General features: G+C 37.0%; 2 protein-coding genes across 4 annotated transcripts in view; one reads left to right on the top strand and one right to left on the bottom strand.

The window, feature by feature from the left end:
• Positions 1-6,335: 6,335 nt before the first annotated feature.
• LOC113080586 (protein FAM189A2-like) lies at positions 6,336-8,316 on the top strand. Its single transcript, XM_026252749.1, has 2 exons — positions 6,336-6,667; positions 7,562-8,316. The coding sequence occupies exons 1-2, from the start codon at positions 6,356-6,358 to the stop codon at positions 7,781-7,783; spliced, it is 534 nt and encodes a 177-aa protein (XP_026108534.1). The 5' UTR covers positions 6,336-6,355; the 3' UTR covers positions 7,784-8,316.
• Positions 8,317-12,811: 4,495 nt separating this feature from the next.
• Positions 12,812-20,419, bottom strand: part of LOC113080566 (amyloid-beta A4 precursor protein-binding family A member 1) — a 45,692-nt gene continuing 38,084 nt past the window's right edge. For 2 of the 3 annotated variants that reach the window (XM_026252730.1, XM_026252736.1), the window contains exons 7-14: positions 18,833-18,865; positions 17,981-18,067; positions 17,042-17,227; positions 16,246-16,425; positions 15,883-16,095; positions 15,611-15,730; positions 14,616-14,756; positions 12,812-13,719 (exon numbers count right to left, since the gene is read on the bottom strand). In XM_026252730.1, the coding sequence (XP_026108515.1) occupies positions 13,648-13,719; positions 14,616-14,756; positions 15,611-15,730; positions 15,883-16,095; positions 16,246-16,425; positions 17,042-17,227; positions 17,981-18,067; positions 18,833-18,865 (1,032 nt within the window). In that variant the 3' untranslated portion in view covers positions 12,812-13,647. The remainder of the gene's footprint in view (positions 13,720-14,615; positions 14,757-15,610; positions 15,731-15,882; positions 16,096-16,245; positions 16,426-17,041; positions 17,228-17,980; positions 18,068-18,832; positions 18,866-20,419) is intronic. The other variant, XM_026252740.1, reaches the window with a different exon arrangement.

Here is a 20,419-nt window from a genome sequence, read left to right as displayed (position 1 = left end):
TTATGACTGAGTTACAGCAACTTCTACTCCCATGGCGAGACATCGAACTTTGACATGGCGCCATGGACACGCCCTTTAATGAAAACTCAAGATCTTCTCAATTTAACATCGTACAGGCCTTTAGATTAGACTGACGACAAAAAAGACATTGATGTCAAAAATTTCTAGGAGTAGTTTGTCGCAGCGTAAAATATGTCACTTCCTGTTGCCAATAGGTGGCGCTATGACTATAACTGAATATGGTCGTGTCAAACTGTTCAGGACAGGAGTCTCATCCAACATGTGAAGTTTGGGGCAGATTGGTCATTGTATGTCTGAGTTATAGCAACTTCCTGTTTCATGGCGAATCATCGAAATTCGCCAGGCCGCCACACACAGGCCCTTCAACGAAAACTCAAAAGCTTCGCAATTTAACATCGCAAAGGCCTTTAGATTAGGCATACCAAATTTGGTGTTGATCTAAATTAATCTCTAGGAGGAGTTCGTTAAAATACAACGCATGGAAATGACAAAAATGACACAAAATTTGCTCATAATATTAGAAATAACCGACTTCCTGTTGGGTTTCGGATTTTGCTCCAAGAGACTTTTTTGTAGGTATTGGAGAGTTACATGTGTATACCGATTTTCATACATGTACATGAAACGTAGCTCGAGGCGCACACCGTTGAACGTGTATAGGTGGCGCTGTTGAGCCATTTTGGCACACCCACTTCTGAAACCCATATCAGACGTAAATTTTCGCCAGTTCTGAGGTGTGTGCAAAGTTTCATGACTTTTCGAGCATGTTTAGGCCCTCAAAAATGCGATTCATCTTAGAGAAGAAGAATAATAATAATAATAATAATAAACGGAGCAATTCCAAGAGGGTCCTCACACCATCGGTGCTCGGGCCCTAATAATAATAATAATAATTAAAGCTGCAAGCAGCGATGAACGGGCCCTCGCACCCGGGCTCACCGCCATCGTGTGGCTTTAGTAAAAAGGTGAACGTTGGGAAATATGCATTTAAACTCATAAATATAAGTGCAATATATCAAAGTTTATTCCATATGTGTGCCAATCTTCCTATTGCCAGCAGGTGGCGCTATCGTTATAATGGAATATTGGCCTTCAGATGTGTTCAAGCCAGGACCCTTATCACACATGTGAAGTTTGGGCAAGATCGGACATTTTATGCCTGAGTTATAACATCTTTTATTCCCATGGCGAGACATCGAACTTCGTCATGGCGACATGGACATGCCTTTTAACAAAAACTCAAGATCTTCACAACTAAACATCACACAGGTCTTTAGATTAGACTGACCACAAAAAAGACATTGATGTCATAAAATTTCTAGGAGTAGTTTGTCACAGTGTAAAATATGTCACTTCCAGTTGCCAATAGGTGGCGCTATGACTATAACTGAATATTGGCATGTAGATCTGTTCAGGTGAAGAGTCTTATTAAAAATGTGAAGTTTGAGGCGGATTGGACATTGTATGTGTGAGTTATAGCACCATCATTTTTCATGGCGAATCATCGAAATTTGTCAGGCCGCCATGGACACGCCCTTTAACGAAACCTCAATTCCTTCGCAATTTAACATGGCAAAGGGCTTTAGATTACACTGACCAAGTTTGGTGTTGATCTGAATAAATCTCTAGGAGGAGTTCGTTAAAATACAACCCCTGAAAATGACAAAAACAACACCAATTTTGCAGGGAAAATTAAAAATAACCGACTTCCTGTTGGGATTCGGATTTCGTACCAAGAGACTTTTTTGTAGCTATTGGTGTGATACATATGTTTACCGATTTTCGTACATGTATATGACATGTAGCTCGAGGCGCACTCCATTGAAAATGTATAGGTGGCGCTATCGAGCCATTTTGCCACACCCAATGGAATATTGGCCTCCAGATGTGTTCAGGTCAGTACTCTTATCAAACATTTGAAGTTTGGGCAAGATCTGATATTTTATGACTGAGTTACAACAACAACTACTCCCATGGCGAGACATCGAACTTTGACATGGCGCCATGGACACGCCCTTTAACGAAAACTCAAGATCTTCTCAATTTAACATCGTACAGGCCTTTAGATTAGACTGACGACAAAAAACACATTGATGTCAAAAATTTCTAGGAGTAGTTTGTCGCAGCGTAAAATATGTCACTTCCTGTTGCCAATAGGTGGCGCTATGACTATAACTGAATTTGGTCATGTCAATCTGTTCAGGACAGGAGACTCAGCAAACATGTGAAGTTTGGGGCAGATTGGTCATTGTATGTCTGAGTTATAGCAACTTCCTGTTTCATGGCGAATCATCGAAATTCGCCAGGCCGCCACACACAGGCCCTTCAACGAAAACTCAAAAGCTTCGCAATTTAACATCGCAATGGCCTTTAGATTAGGCATACCAAATTTGGTGTTGATCTGAATTAATCTCTAGGAGGAGTTCGTTAAAATACAGCGCATGGAAATGACAAAAATGACACAAAATTTGCTCATAATATTAGAAATAACCGACTTCCTGTTGGGTTTCGGATTTTGCTCCAAGAGACTTTTTTGTAGGTATTGGAGAGTTACATGTGTATACCGATTTTCATACATGTACATGAAACGTAGCTCGAGGCGCACACCGTTGAACGTGTATAGGTGGCGCTGTTGAGCAATTTTGCCACACCCACTTCTGAAACCCATATCAGACATAAATTTTCGCCAGTTCTGAGGTGTGTGCAAAGTTTCATGACTTTTCGAGCATGTTTAGGCCCTCAAAAATGCGATTCATCTTAGAGAAGAAGAATAATAATAATAATAAATATAGCTGCAAGCAGCGATGTCGGGCTCAAGCCATCAGTGCAACGCCATCCCGGTGGCATCAGGATAACTGTGCCCAGCGGGCATAAGCATTTACAGTAACCCTCTGACAATCAAGCTTTAAGGGATGCGGCAGTTAAAGGGTTAATCCGACCAATCTAGACTTTGAAATCACATACACAGGACAATATATATAACTTTAGTAACACTTTATTTTAATATTTATAAAAAATGTATAAGGTGTGCATTGTAGCTGACACCTATATGAACACATTACAATTGTTTTATGACTGCAAGTCTTTCTTCTCAAATGCTATTGAGCTTCAAATTTGCATTTGAGCCCATGTGAAAAAGTAGCATAATTTACATATGACTTACAGTTTGTTGTAATAAATATCAAACATTCAATTTAATTGTGCATTATAGCTGTCACCTAGATGAACAATTACAGTTGTTTTTATGACTGTAAGTCATTCTCTTCAAATGCTACTGACGTTAGAAAAGTGTATAACAATATCACATGTAACTTTAGAGACCGGCCCTAAATTTGAGACTCTAGAAAGTCCAATGTCAAGACAACTTTATGCCTGTTTTATTTTCTTTAGTTTTCTTTTCTCTGTGCCGGATTGCTGATGTCCTATACCCAGGCATAGATGTCCATCCATCAATTACGAACATTCAGCCGCAAACATGAGGTGTGAGCGGTCGCGAGCGCAGATGGGAGAATGGCGCATGTTTTTTTTTTGTTTTTTTGAGCAACTGGGATGGTGCCCCCTCTGGGAGTTGGTGCCCTACGAAGACTGCATACTATGCATATAGGGAGCGGCGGTAAAATCTCGAAGATATATTCCTCAAACCATCTTACAAGAGGAGGTGATGCTAATCCTTCAAGAATGTACAGTGTACAGTTGGATTCTGAATTCTGAATCAAACTGGGTTGTGTTTATTTATTTATTTTATAAGACAACTGAGACTTTAATCTCCTTTGTAATATATGTGCTTTTAAACCAAGAACAATTTATTTATAGATGTATTACTGCTTAATAATGACTATTATTAAGGGAAAAGGCTTTATAATCATGAACTATTTACTAATGCTTAGCTAATGAGTGCAATTATTATAAAGTGTTACCATTGCATATACTAATGTTAACAAATTAGACATTATTTTACAGTGTTACCAAATCCTTAAATAATGTATTAGTGTTTTGTAATGATTTTAATGACCTATAAGCATTTGTGAAATAGTTTTGCTTGCATTGCAGCTTTATCTGTCAGTTGAAGAGTTTTACTGTTACATCCATGAGATTAATACATGTCATGTCACGTCACAGGTTGTCATAGGTCAGTATCAAATGAGTTTGAAATTATTATTTGCAGCACAAATTAGGGTTCTTAGGATGTTTTTAAATCCCTAAAACTGTCAGAAAAGGATAAGGCCTAAGAGATTTCTTAACCTGTAATGAAAAGAAAAAACACCACCATTAGCAACAACAAAAACAAAAACAATTTAAAATACAGATTTTTTTTTCCTGATTATTAAAGGGATGATTAGGTCTCTCTCTCTCTCTCTCTGCCAGACAGCCCCTCCCTACAGTCCACACACACTGTCACAGTCACCAACCCCCTCACACTCCCCCTCCCTCTCCCCCTCCCTTCCCTCACACAGACAGGGTGGCCAGAGTGAGATCATGTCAGTTGAGAAGTCTGACAGTTTTTTAATTTTCTTTTATCCATACAGTGTTGTAAAGTCGTGAAACTATGCATATTTCCTCAGAATGATTTGATCTTTGTATGAAAAAATGCTTTGAAGTGTTTGGAAGCTGCAATTTAAACATACAAGACAATTAATGTTTCCCTTTTTACTGTCATTTCAAAAATTCACCACGACAAAACCGTTCAAGCTAACCAAAATCCGTTCGCAATTTAAGTTCCTCAATGGTTTTTCTTAATGTAGACAAAGTTTGGTGTGTATAGTGTACTTCCCCTGGGAGGAGTATGCATTAATTCACAAAAGAAAATTCCCAAAAATCCATATTCAAGTCAAAATAGCCAACTTCCTGTTGGTCGTAGCTTATGACTGTGAATTAGAAAGTTGTCCGTCTTGATAAGAACAATTTATGTACCAAGTTTGGTGTCTGTAGCTAAAACTAATCCCCCCACTTTTGACAAAAGGTGGCGCTATAGAGTGCCTCTTCCATGCCCTTTTAAAAGCTTTTGCCATGGTCTAGCTATCTTTAATACTGATATCTGTTTCGAGTTTCATGTAAATCTGAGCTTGTTGTCTGCCTAAAAATCACCAGAACAGAACATTCAAGTTTGACACGTTGCCATGGCTACACTATATTAGATATAAATATCCCCACGACAGATTGTCTTCGGCCGTGTTTTGTCATTATTCTGATGAAGTTTGAAGCAAATCAAGTAAAAATAAGATGCTGAATTCAAAGCGTTCTGAAAATGATTCACTTCCTGCTGCCAGTTGGTGGCGCTATAACTTTGACTCCTAAAAGGCACATATATACGATCGGTATCATACAATGAACAAACCAATTAAGTTTGATCAAATTCAGCAAATGTATGTAGATGTTATTATACATTTCCTGTTTCTCATTTCTCGCCATAATTTCAACGCCTCGCCACGGGCAAACCGTTCGAGATATCAAAAATCTCTTCGCAATTTAGCATCCCCAATGTCTTGAGATCGTGTTCACCGAGTTTTGTGGTGAACGGGTGGAGTTCCTCAGAGGAGTATATCAAATTCCAGAGCATGTGTTTTTCATAAAACCCTAAATAACCAACTTCCTGTTGGGCGGAGCTTATGACATGCAGTGTGAAAGTTGTTTGGTTTGATGAGTTATATATATGTACCAAGTTTCATATGTATACGTGCAAGTATGCATGATATATGGCCCTCGGTACTACAGGGGGCGCTGTAGAGCCCCTGTGCCACGCCCGTGTATCAGACTCTGCCCGGCCCTAATGGCCGCAGGTTCCAAGGTGTGTGCCAATTTTCAAGAGTTTTTGAGCATGTTAAGGACCCCAAAAGCCCCCGAAACCTTAGAAAAAAATTAGAAGAATAAAAAAAAAAAAAAAAAAAAAAAAAAATAATCCTAAGGAAAACAATAGGGCTCTCGCCCTCCAGGCTTGAGCCCTAATAATAATAATAATAAACGGAGCAATTCCAAGAGGGTCCTCACACCATCGGTGCTCGGGCCCTAATAATAAACGGAGCAATTCCAAGAGGGTCCTCACACCATCGGTGCTCGGGCCCTAATAAACAAAGCAGATACAAGAGGGTCCTCGCACCTCGGTGCTCGGGCCCTAATTAGGATCTTTGGGCCACAGGCTCCCTCAGTAATGTTCAATGTGTTCTTGTATTAGCAAAATATTATTTTAGTTTTATGAGTACAGTGTGGCCTGTGGCTATTCTAAATTACTTAAAGAGACTTGTTCTGCAACTGAACTGACACACTGTTACAGCTCAGATGTGAATATTGTGGAGCTGTATCTCATTGATATATTGGCTTTTCTCTCTCTCTTCCAGTAATGAGTTGTGAAGCAGCTACACAGACAGAGTTAGGCCCTGGATCGGCTCCTGCTCCAGGCTCAGTGATTGTAACAGAGCATGGGACGGTTACACTCCGACAGGGCCGTGGCAAACGGAAGCCTCGTCCCAACTCCATGGTGGATTACCAGAGCTATAGAGACACAAAACTGCTGGTGGCCCGTTTTCTGGAGCAGTCCTCCAGCAGCTTGACCCCTGAGGTACAGGAGCTGGTCCACAGCATCAAAACAGTGCTGCGCTCCGATGAGGAACACATGGAGGAGGCTGTTCTCTGCGCCAGCTTCATCGACCAGGCAAGACACATGGGATGAACACACATAACGTTTCCTAGTGCTTAAAGCACACGCTCTGATACATAGAGCTTTGCTGCTCAAGGGGGCAAGTTGAGTTTGAATCTGACTCGCAACCTTTTAAAACAGGCTTTTATGGCTCATATAGTATAGGAGAATATGCAGCTTATACTCAAGGAGGGGGGAAAAAGCATATTTACAATATGCAGTTTGGTGCAGTTGCTGATATTTTTATTTACAGAATGCAAGATGAAACGCTTTAGCATTTTTGTCATTTAAATCACTTTATAACAGCATAGCAGTCTACATGAAATGCATATAAATATTAGCTGTTACTCATATCTCCCAATGATATTTCTTAACAAGATGATGTTTAAATGTTTATTTTCTGATCAGAGCTCTGTAGTTTTTATTGTGGGGGAGAAAACATCTGACGCAATGCAATACAATGATGATGGAGAGATGCGCAAATAAACATTACTCAAAAGCTTGGCATGTCATTTTTAATACATTTTAAAAGGATTTTTCGAAAACTTTATGTATGGAATGGATAATCAAGTAAACTTAAGTTTCTTCAGTCTAATGAGTGTTCATTTTGAAGTATTACTAACAATATAAAAGTTATGGTTAAGTTTACTTTATAAAAATCTGTAAATATTTCACAGGAAAAAGACCAGAAGATGGACATTTTTACAATTATACTAAAAGGCCTTTTACCTGCTAAAAAAGCATAAACTATCAATCAGACAGCAGAAGGTTGTAATAAAATATGTACAGTAGATTTTTGAAGTTATGAAATGTACATATCAAATATGATACAGCAGGACCAATATCCTGTTCAGCCATTTTTACTCCTAAAATTTCCCGTTCTCTGACGGATAATTTTCATGTTTGCAGGCCACGGTTTCAGAGGTTGCACCAGCGCAGATGGAGCCCACCTCCCACACGCTGCCGCTGCGCAAACGTCCGGCCACCCTTCACCTCCGCAGCTGTGGTGATCTCAGCTCCTTCACCTCGGGGCAGCCGCAGCCGGAGCGCAGGACCGGCACCCATTCCCAAACAGGATCCCATGAACGTCCACACAGCCTTATAGGAGTCTTCCGAGAAACTGTCCTCTGAGTGACGTCTCAAACAGACTGAAGGTACAGTGAACATCACGACATTTCGGAAACATCTGCTTTTTGTTAGAGATTATAGCAAATATTATTCATTTTTTTAGCTTTTTCAGTTGGAATTCCAGTTGTTTGGATTTACTCCTGATTGTTTTTACTTTTTACACATTATGCATTATGATAAAACACTGGAAAAAAAATATATATATTTTTTTACCAGATGTTCCTTATTTAAGAATTATATTATTAACACTCACAAATTGACTATATGAAAAATACAATATAAAGAATCATTATAATGAGAAAAACATGCAAATGTATGGCTTTATTTAGTTTATATGATGTGGGGAATTACTCAATATTGTGAGGTAGATGATACATTTGTAATTTTTGTTTGACGATTCTCAACAATTTTATCATTTCTCTCAAGATGTCCTTCTGAGATGTTGTGCTTTATTTCTGAATTGGCTCATATTCTGCATTATATGGGCGAAACCTAACATCCATATTTCCCCAAGATTAAATATGATCTTTAAAGCATCTTCCCGTTGTCTGGGGTATTCATTCAGTCAATACTGACATTTTGACGGGGGTCAAAGGACAATTTATTTTATTATACACTACCTTTTAAATATATTTTTTTTTTTTTTATAATACTTTTATTCGGTAAGGCTTCATTAAATTGATCAAAAGTGACAGATAATAATGAAGAAGAATGATGAAAAAGCTTTTTTTCTGAATAGCTTTTTATCAAATAGTTATCAAAAAACATTAAGCTCAACTGTTTTCAACACTGGTAAAAAGAAATGTTTCTTAAGCAACAAATCTGCACATTAGCATGATTTATTAAGGATCATGTGACCCTGAAGACTACAGTAACGGCTGCCGAAAGTTCAGTTTTACCGTCACATGAATAAATTACACCTTAACATATATTCAAATAGAAAGCAGTTATTTTAAATTGTAATAAAAATTCACATAGTACGATTTTTACTGTCGTTTTGATCAAATAAATGCAGCCTTGGTGAGCTCAGGAGACTTCTTTCAAAAGCATCAAATTAAAGAGACATTCTAGTTGCATGCGCTCTCAGTAGTTCGTTTAATGTCGTAAATACTGTTACAAACATTCCTGCTATGGTAAAGGAATGTGTCTAAATAGTTCAATCACAGAAAAGCTAGCAAATAAATAAACATTGCTTTTGCTGTACAGAAAGTGTCTTTTTACTTTGACAAACATATAATTGTGATTACATTCAGAGCAAGTGCATTATAAATACTAACCAAAGCCACAGTTCCTTTTCTACTTCAGTATAAACCACAAACTCTGCAGAGGCCTTGTATTCATGAGGTGGGAATCTGTTGAACCCGTCCTATGCCCTGCACATCCTGCGTTACGTATCTACACTATTTCATACCAGTGTCACTTCAATAACACATTAAGCCACTCGTTTTGTTTCTCCAGTATTATATATTTGAAATGTATTCCTCAATAAAGCTTGCACGTTATTGTGAGTCGGACACAGCATATCCTGTACTGTATAGTGCAGAAGTCTGGGACACTGAAGGTACACTGAGGTTAAGTGTTGATGCTTTATTCTTGCTGTCCAACAACATAACTATCTGCACTGTTGAGTTGAACAGCATTACATTTATGCATTTAGCAGACGCAATTACAAGTGCATTCAGGCAATTATTATTATTCTTTTTTATCAGTATGTGTGTTCCCTGGGAATTGAACCCACAATTTTGCAGAGCTAATGCAATGCTTTACCACTGAGCCACAGGAAGCATAGTTTCATGTAAGCTTCTCTTTCAATTCGGACTAAAATTGTGGATCTTTTTTACAATAAACAGCACAATGGCAAAAATTATGTTATTCAGCCTGCACATGTATATTATGATGTGTTGCCCCTTAAAAGAATAGTTCACCCAAAAGTAGAAATGTACTCAAACTCAAGCCATCAAAAATGTAGATGAGTTTTTTTTCATTGGGACAGATTTGGATAAATTAATCATTAAGTCACTTGCTCACCAGTGGATCCTGTGTGGTGAATGGGTGCCGTCAGAATGAGAGACCAAACAGCTGATAAAACATCACAATAATCTACAAGTGATCCACACCACTCCAATCCATCAACTAATGTCTTGAGGTGAAAATCTTTGTAAGAAACCAATCCATCTCATGTTGTATTATTTTTCACCTTGTCTGAATCAGGAAAGAAATATGCACAGATCAAGCACTGCTTACAAGCCAATTCAGTCCAAAACTGTTCTAAACAAATATGGTGCTGGATTCAGACGGGAGAGGACAACAATATGATGTCAATATGAACAATATGAACAATATGATGATGAACTTTTTCCACTGGAGGAAGGATTGTTATGGATTACGGCTTGGTATTTTGTCGAATACAATCAATGGTTTAAAGGTGAAAGGCCTTGATGGATTTGTTTATTACTAACACATCTTTTCACGTCACCAAATGTTAACTGATGGACTGGCGTCATGAGGATTACGTCTGGATTTTTGTGATGTTTCTATCAGCTGTTTGCACTCTTTTTCTGACGGCACCCATTCACTGCAGAGGATCCACTGGTGAGCAAGTGATGTAATGCAAAATTTCTACAAATCTGTTCTGATGAAGAAAAAAAATCATCTACATCTTGGATGGCCTGAGGATGAGTAAATATTCAGCTACATTTTCATTTGTTTGTGAATTATTCCTAATTATTCAAATATTAAATAAAACACTGGTGTCAAAGACTTTTGCACAGTTTACCTTCATTATTGTACACATGATAAATATTAATTGGATATACTGTATATATTAAGCTATATGTAAATAAATATTTGTGTGTGTCTATATATATGTATGTATATAGTGTCTAGCTGGTTTTATTTTATAATGAAGTCATTTGTCACACATCACACTCACTACAATAAATAGCAATGCATACAAAAAGACCATGCTTCACATAAAGCAAAAAACAATGAACCATGAGGCCCTTCCTGTGTGTTAATGACTTTTGATTCCACTTGTAAAAAGAATACAGTGATAATGAGGTCAGAATCTGGTTTGGGTGTGAATTTTCATATTTTAAGCAATAAGAAGTATCTTTTCTTACCAAAAATGACAAGTTGTACAAGATGAGTTTGGTAGCATCTCGAAGATCCATTATGCCATCAAATACAGCCATTGCACACAGCAATAGAATTCATCTCAATATTTATAATATTAATCCAGATTCAACACTGCAGTAATGTCAACATATTGTGATGTAAACTATATTGCTGTATCATTTATATGATGGAAAGAGATACTTTTGCAAATGCCAGTTTCATTAGTGTGAGTGTATCCTCACATATAAACGAATTCCAGGAAACACACAAGCACACCTGAGGGTAAAATGGGGGAAAGTGGTCAATAATTCACTGCAACAAGCTTCTCCTAAGACAAGTTATGCTTGTTTGACAGACTGACTGTTTTTTTTACCAGATGTAAAATCACATATATAGTGATATTTAACAGACTTCAGACAGTCTTTAAGCAAGGAATTAATAATGGAGATTTGCCAAAGCATGCTGACGGATAAACATCAGTTCTTGCAAAAATGGTACTATCATGTTTGTCTGAGAGGACAAACCTCTGGAAACACAGTCTGTTATGAATCGGTTCATGTTGAGATGCTCTGTACTAAAACATTATACTGGATTAGTCATCCCAGCAAATCCAGCTTTCTGAGAGTGAATACACCTCTTTTAAGACACATTCTAAGTGAAAAAACACTGCGTGAAAAAGTAGCACACATGAATTAAACATGTAGTTGGTAAAAAAAAAGCCTGTAATGACTCAAATTCATAACGAGGTAAAAAAAAAAAAAGATAAATTAGATCTCACAATGGAATTCATCAAAACCATCCTGAAACTGTCAACACAATATTAATATCACCTTCAGTTTTTTTCAAGTATAAATGTTTAAAAGAAATGCTACCAATATGAGCATATTTAATTTGCAATATTATTTTATATACAGATGCTTATCAAGACAAGAAGGAAGATTTTCTGTGCATAAAAATAAGGAATGCAGTCATTTACAACAAATAAAATATTGCACATCAATGTCAAAAAACAAGCAGTAAAACACAACAATTTAAGTTATTTTTAGGTTGCTTTCTCCCAGCCTGACTATATATATCTCCAACTGCATCCCCATATATCTCCATTTTAAATATGCCATCATCTTTCTGTAAGGCATTTCATCCACAGTTTCTATGTGCTCTAGTATACATATGCCCCTAGATATACTAGACATGAATTATTTCACTGAATTATTCACCACAGATGAGCAAAAAAGGTCATCATCATTTTAACAGGAACTGCGGTTAAAAAAACCTTTTTTAAAGGACTCAATGGTTTTGTCCCTTTCTCAGCAAACAGGATGCAGAATTGTAATTGAAATTTGAATTTAAGTAAAATTAAAATGCATATTTATTTTTGTTGCCGTATAAATGACCTATAAATATGATCATACATATCTGAACATATCTGACCCTGGACCACAAAACCAGTCTTAAGTCCCTGGGGTATATTTATTTTTAGCAATAGCAATAGCAAGAAAAAAAAAAATAGGTTGAAGATTATCCTTTTTTCTTTTATGCCAAAAATCATAAGGATATTAAGTAAAGATCATGTTCCATGAAGATATTTTGTAATTTTTTTTTTTACCATAAATATATATAAACTTAATTGTTGATTAGTAATTAATATGCATAGCTAAGAACTTTACAGGAATTTTTTTTTTTGCACCATCAGATTCCAGATTTTCAAATAGTTGTATCTCCAAATATTGTCCAATCCCAACAAACCATACATTAATGGAAATATTATTTATTCAGCTTTCAGATGATGTATAAATCTCATTTATCTCTAAAATCTCTGGTTTTGTGGTGCAGGGTCACATATGGGCTGTTTTCAGAAACATTAAATAACATTAATAATGTTTGAAATGCCACTTGTAGAAATTTGTATATATTTTACTATATTTAATTAATTAACTATTAATTCAGGTACCATAATAATAATAATAAATTAAATAAACACTTGATTTTCCAGACCAACACTGTCACATAAAAACAAAAAAATGTTATCGTATGGGGAAAAAAAATATATAGACATAATTAGTTCAAATTAATGACGCTATTGTTACATGTAATGACTAGTGAATAACTTTATATTGTAATTATTTTCTTGTCTTTCCAATTCCAATTCAGTATCCTGTGGGCTTTGACCAATTCAACTCAAACTCCAAATCATGGATTGAACTTTTCAAAATTTTGCAATTTTTTCACCATATTCCTCAGACTAACAGCTGCCCTTAAAATTAAAATTGAATCAAAAACACTTGATGGTTGCCAAGCTTGAATAAATAACAGCATAAAAGTATGATAAGGCAAACCCCTTTTTCATTTTATACACCTAATGATCACACAGGTGTACTTTTTATCACTCGCAAACTGCTGTGTCGTAAATACAGGTACATCGTTTTAAGACACCTCTTACTGTGATGGGGCTTTTGAAATATTTCTCACACTCTCTCTTCCTCCTTCCATGGAGCGAGCTGAGCGCACACAGAGAGAGGAATTACACAACAGCACAGCATACTCACTCATAGCAACAGAAAAGAAGAGATGGAGAGCTCAGGGAGGCAGTGAAGAGAAACCCAAGCGTCACAGAGAGCCATGTTGAGCAGAGCTTCAGTGGATTCAGTCACACAGTCACCAGTCCACAGGGCTGACACTTTCACATCAAGATTAAGGTTATATCTGGTGACAACAGGGCAGGGCAGGAGGCTTGGGAAAGAGTCGTAGCTTCAGATGTAAACGGGTTGCTCCTGGGCTGTTAACAAGCGGTACATGGCAGCCGGCATAGTCTTCATGTGAATCTGTTTTGCAAAATGTGATCGTCCAGTTCAGTTACACACAAGTCATACTTAAAAGCACTCAAGCCAAATTTGTATCTTTGAATACAAGTTTGCCCCTGCAAAAACCTCTTTTTTTTTTACATTTATAAAATGCAAGCTTAAATTGTACTAAACCCGGAACATTTCTCTAAGACAAAAGCTTTATCCAAAATCGCATACTACCCTTTGATATAATATGATAAAAGTGTACTAGTATGTCCGACCTCACAGTATTCACAAAACGAAATGTACCTGGATGACCTATTACTTCCAGCGAGATCCTAAAGTAAGCATTGGGTGGACACTTTTCTATCCCATGAGGCCGTGGGGTTTATGAATGGCAGTGTCACTGGTAGGTCAGATGATAATAATAACATGGCGAATGTAGTACATTCAGATTACATTCATACTACATGCATTCATACTATATAAAACATACTTTTTTTTGCCTGGTGCATATAAATTACTTCTTCAAAAGAACTTTATATTCAGACAGTATGCGATTTCAGAAGTTTCCAGCATGTTTGGACACTTTCTGGTTGTCAGATGTTAATGAATCATGCTCTTAGTTAATGTGATGAACTACACCTGCAGTTACTCTGATAGGACACCTCTGTGAAATTCATACAGAACTCACATTGACTCCGGCTGATTTTCAGACATAGCAAAAATAATCCTGAGAAAAATGTGCAAAAACCTTTTGGGGCCACTGTTGACAGCCTGTGATCTACATCAAACAGAGCTAAACATGGCACCATAGTTTCTAGATGATAATTGAAATTAATTACCTAATTTCAGAAATAGTGATGTGAAAATATTCTGTTATTATATTAGGCAGGTGTGGCACCATGGAGCTTGATCGTGTTCTCCAGACTTACCTCACCAACTGCATTTGACAGAATGTGTACAATCTTCTCATGAGGGGTGGCCACAACACTCTGGCTATTGATTTCAATGATCCGGTGGCCGACACGCACCCCGCCGCGCTCTGCTATCCCTCCTCTCATCAGACTGCAAATCTGGAGGATGCAAAATACAATCAAGTTGTACTTCAGACTAGTTTTATTTTTTTCTATTTATCATTGATATAATATTATAGTTTTTCAAATTTGTAATTAGTTTTATTTTTGTATTTTTCATTTTCAATTAAATTGTAAAGTACTAGTAATTTCGTTTTTGTCATTTTATTAGTAAAATATACCTATATAGTTTTTTATACATTTTTACTTTAGTTTTATTTTTATTTATTTTACTTCATTAAGTTAGACTAAATGAAAATAAGAAATGTTGCTTTGGCAACATGCTGAAATAAAATCAGTTTAAGTTTATTATATTTTATTTTGGTTAACATTTTATTTTATTATTATTATTATTTTTTTTTTTTTTTTTTTACAATTAATTCCAAATCAAGTAACTATTGTAAAACATTACTGTAATACTTATTATAAACTATTACAACCTTAAATTATTAAAGATCTGGATAACAATAATTATTTTACTGTTAAGGATGATAAATTGAAAATGAGAGGTGATATTGAATAGCTGATATTCCCTACTATTTTGTCTACATAAGTTAAAACGCATTAATAAAAAATGCAGTTTCATTATTTTTAATGCTACAAGTGATTTTAGGCTTTACAAGATTATATGGTACAGTAAAAAAATGATATTTAGAGATCTGACATTTAATAAAATGACATTTAATACTGTTATTATTAATGTTTTTAAAGATTAACTTGAAGTGAATGTTAGATGAAGGCAAATGTAATGTATAAAACACAAAATTACAGGACATGAGTATGCACATTTAAATACTCATTCAAATAAGCAATATTAGCCAATGGCGATCTCAATTATTTTTCAGAAAACCCACAATGCCATTCTGCACACTAAATCCCAGCTGATATCTCAGGTCTGGTCTTCGGATGAGGACAGTGGTCACAGGTGGGCATCTCACAATATTAAGCGTTATTCTTGATTGGTTCTTCAATCCCTAGAAGACGAGAGCAATATGGTTTAGGCACTAAAATAAATGTAAAAGAATTGGCCACAAATAAATGCAGTGAACGTCTGAGAATCAGAATTAAATCTTTGAATTTAATGAATGATTGTGTTGAAGTCCAGTTGATTTAGCACCCGCTGTACCTTGATAATACTCTGACAGGTGGAGAGGGGTAACCCCACCAGGCTGGTGCCATTGATGGACATGATCTGGTCTCCTATGTTCAGCCTGCTGGACTTCTCAGCCGGGCCGCCATGCATCATGTTTGCTATAATCACTGTGGGCAGAATGGAGCCCCATCCCGACTCCACGATCACAACCCCAAGAATCTCCCCCTTCTGCTTCTCTATGTAAACCTGTAGTGCACACACACACACACACACACACACATCACTGCTAAAACATGATCTAGTCAACATTACTGATTCTGACATCATCCAGACAAATTCTCAACATTTGATCTTCATAATCTTCTGTTTCCACAAGGCACGGGGCTGTCCACTTACATCTTTGCAGTTCTCAGACTTGGAGAAGTGAATGAGGTCATCGTTGTACATGTCCTGTGTGTTCAGGAGGTCGCTGTACTCTTTCTGACTCAGATCCTCTGGGTTGATGCCATTGGCACGCAGGAACTCTTGGTACGCCACGCTGAAAGCCTGGCCGATGGACTGAGCTATGAGCTGAGCCTGAGCACAAAGACGAATCAGGTTAAACAACTAAAAATGAACATTATATTGCATGTTTACAATTTGAATTATCGAACCATGTTTTGGAAGAAAGCACTTTTTTTTAAGCTAATAGATACACACATAAGGTCAAGAGACGACAAGGGTGGCATTCCTCAGGACAGCCGAATTCATGCCTTTTGCCCTCATGTCACTGCTGTATGCTGTGCTGCGACATACACAGGCTCGTTTCATTTAAATAGCCTCTGATGCTGAACAGAGAAAAGGTCACATCCTGTCTCGTGATTCAACCCACGCAGCAAGACGCCCAAGAACACCATCTGGATAACTGCTATTAGAGGTCACCATAATGCCCAGAAACTGCAATACTGAACATGCTGGGAAACAATGTGAGGGGCCTACGAAGAATTAGGCAAATGTGGAGGATTTCATGTGGAAAAAGTGTAAAGGCAGAGTTGTGGCAGAACTCCCCTTAACTGTGGTAATGAAAGGCCTAGACTGGCTTATTGCTTTCATAAACTCCAACAACAGCAGTGTGGTAAAGTGTGTAAATCTGTTCTATCGTTTCACAATGCTGGAGCAATAAACTGACACATATTTACGATGAAGAACTCACATCTTCAGACTCAAACACGTGACAGATCATCTTGTATTGGCGCTTCTCGTCCTGGGCCGGGTCAGAGGCCTCCATGTTCTCCTCAGAGTCGGAGCGAAGCATTCTCCTTCTGGCCATCAGAACCACAATGTTCCCGATATCAGCGATGTAGGAGATGGTCCTTAAAGGGTGGTCCATCATGGTCTCCTGAGAATCAGGGGGAGATTTACATATGAATATACATACAATATACATATTTACATATATTTTTATATATACTGTATGTGTGCGTTTTGGGCCTGTATAAGATTTTTTTTTTTTTTTTTTTTTTTTTTATGAATTAAGTCTCTTGTGCTCATTTATTTAAGTTTTTTTTTAAATACACATTATTCCAATTCAATATAATGGTTTTCTATTGTAATATATTTTTATAAGTAATCTATTCCTGTGATGGCAAATCTGACTCCTCAGCATCATTACTCCCGTCTTCAGTGTCACATGATCCTTAAAAAATCATTCTAATCTGCTGATTTGCTGTTCAAGAAACATTTATTATTATGTTTAAACAGATGTATTGCTTAATATTTTGTGATTTTTCTTTTATGAAAAAGGTTTCTTTGATTAATAGAAAATTCAAAAGAGTAGTATTTGAACTTTACAGTCACTTTTGATATTTTTTTTGTATCTTGGATGAATTAAGGTATTAATTACTTTGAAAATTAAAGTCTTACCAAAAGAAAACTTTTAAAGTTTATATTTTCATTTTTTTTGATGATAAATAAAATTTTGAGTTCTCACGACCCCTGTAAAACACAAATATTCTGTCCGGAAACTGCCTCCTTGTGATACACAGGATGTCTGCACTAGTATTTTGTACAGACTTGGTCAAATGTAGTGTGCTTCTAGCCTAAGCATAGGTAATGAGTGAAACCAAAATCAATTTTATGGATGATGAAGTACCTGTGAGTCTGCATTGAGCACTTTGATTCTCTGAGTGGAGATGAAGAGGTCCACTTCTGTCATGGGCTGAGCTTCACCTTCTGGAGCCTGAAGATAGAAAACCACACAATATCACACACAGAGAGGGACAGTGACAGAATAACTCTCAGACAGAAGGAGAGACAGAGAGCTAACGAGGCCCAGAGATGCCACCAAGGAGCGTGCAAAGCTACTTTACCTGGCATCTCTGAAATTTGGCATCTTCGAGGCCAGATATTACAATAGTTTTCACTCTCTCCTTCATTGTGTAACTCTGATAACCTGCAAGTTTCTGTTAAAGCCAGCTAGTAATGCAAGTTGGCATGGGGTTACTTTGGTTAGTTTTGTTCTTCATTTGAAAAGTTTCAGTGTGAGAGTGAGAAGCTGAGTTTTCCACCATGTGCAGGACAGGCTGAATTGAAAAGATCAAGAGAAGTGCAAAACATGCTGTGCCAGATATACACCTTCAAAACAGCCACAAACACAGCACAGTGCCTCAGAAGGAACAAAATATGATACACAGAAGAAGAAAGTAAAGATCACTTGCATTTTCTGTATCCAGCAAACTAGACTTTCCTAATTGTGCACTTATTCCACGACTCGCCCGTGTAAGATCTGGTGATAAAACTGAGGTAATGTTTGGTGTGGAATGAACAATGGCTAACAGACTGTGCGGACGGACACAGGTACATGACTCGTTGCTGGATTCAGAAAAAAAATGGCAGAGCGACAGGAAACATGAAAACACTGAAGTGTTGAAACCAGGAACAAAAAGAGAGAAGACGAAGAACAAAAATAAAAACAAAACACCAAACCGATGAGCAATTACTGCACCTTCTTCCTGTTTTTGGCTAATTTCTGGGCCGTCTGCTTAGCATGGAACAAACAAAGACAGGAACATTGTTAGATAGAGCAGAGCTCAGCAAGACCAAACACATTTGAGGGATATTTCTGCTCAATAAGCTGCATCTGAAGAGTGTCTTCTGGGATATTTATCAGCGTGGGGTGACTAGAATGGATCCAGATGACACCAAGCCAAGCTAACTAGACACCACCCTGCTACAATATGTTGTCTTTAGTTTCATTACATGGTCATTTATGCCATCATCCACCAGGTGGCCCATTTGTTCTTTTAACATCACATGTTAACTATTGGTTTTATATTACAGAACATTCTGTTCATAAAAAAATCGACTATACAAAGCAGAGATGAGCTCTGCTAAATTTGATTAAGAGCAAGTTCAAACTTGCTAGCAGGCTTTGGTAATGCATCAAACTGGCCATCTAAGGAAGATTAACGTCAGGGCAGCTGAGACCGGGCGTATTGATTCAGATGTCTCTCCAAATGCAAGCAATTTACCCTTTACTTTATATACTGGATATGCTATTAACCTCGCAGTCATTTTGAGCTCATGATTGTATATGGGAGAAGATACGATGTCTCACACATGCAGATGAAGTGCAACCCAATAAAACAAAGATTTTATAACCTATGATCATCTTCAATTATATTTAATAACAGATTACATACAGAAAATAAAATATAGTGGTTCTTGTATAACCCATATGCATTTATATATTTGCAAAGGAATGGGGCAAGTGCATCAATCTGAAGATTTGACATCTATTCGGCCCACATTGAACTGATGCCTCTTTAAATGGAGGGATCGTTCTCTATTATAATAAAAGTGGGAAAACGGTCAGTAAAGACCTCATGCTATTTGTCATTCTTTGAAGGCTGCAAGATCACTAATGCATTTTTTAAGTTATGTCATCTAAAATATGAGAAGGGCCCCGACTCTGGCTTTTAAGAAAACCCGTTAAATCAAACAACCTACCGCAGCACTGTGTATTGACTGTAATTCAGTAAATATTCAATTAGTGTGAAGGTTTCACATTAATATTTAACCAAAATTCATTTGAGGAACGCTTTAACTATAATTGCTAAGAAGATCATATCATCTCATATTTTGTAGACCAGAACACAGGGATGTTATATTATATTATATCAATCAGTTTTGGATATGTAACGTGTAAGCACATATTGGATATTAAATCTCCTCTAGTTTACATTTAGATTAGAAAGTGTGTGTGTGTATGTGTGTGTGTGTGTGTGTGTGTATATAAATAAATAATTGTACCTCACAATAAATTTTTTTTTTGCAATCAACCAGTATGATACTGTTGTGTGTCGTGCCTCACAGCGATCTGTAATTGAACATTTTAACACAAAATGTACATAGAAAGGAAAATGCTGAAGGAACACTAAATGGCATAGGTGCGGTGGTCACTGCATTTTTTAAGGTGGAGGTAAAAAATGCTGAGTAATGCAGCTGACGGGGGAATGGCTGATTTATGCTGCAGGAGGATGAACAGGAGCGAGGTGGTAAATGTCTCTGGTCCTTTAGGAATAAAAATCAC

This window comes from Carassius auratus, chromosome 5 (genome assembly GCF_003368295.1).
Source record: "Carassius auratus strain Wakin chromosome 5, ASM336829v1, whole genome shotgun sequence".
Lineage (NCBI taxonomy): Eukaryota > Metazoa > Chordata > Actinopteri > Cypriniformes > Cyprinidae > Carassius > Carassius auratus.
Note: the sequence above shows the minus strand (reverse complement) of the source record. Positions and strands in the feature narration are given on the sequence as shown.

Coding starts and splice junctions, on each gene's coding strand:
- LOC113080586 (XM_026252749.1), top strand. CDS start 6,356: ATGAGTTGTGAAGCAGCTACACAGACAGAGTTAGGCCCTGGATCGGCT. Junction 6,668..7,561: donor GCGCCAGCTTCATCGACCAG/GCAAGACACATG, acceptor TCATGTTTGCAG/GCCACGGTTTCAGAGGTTGC.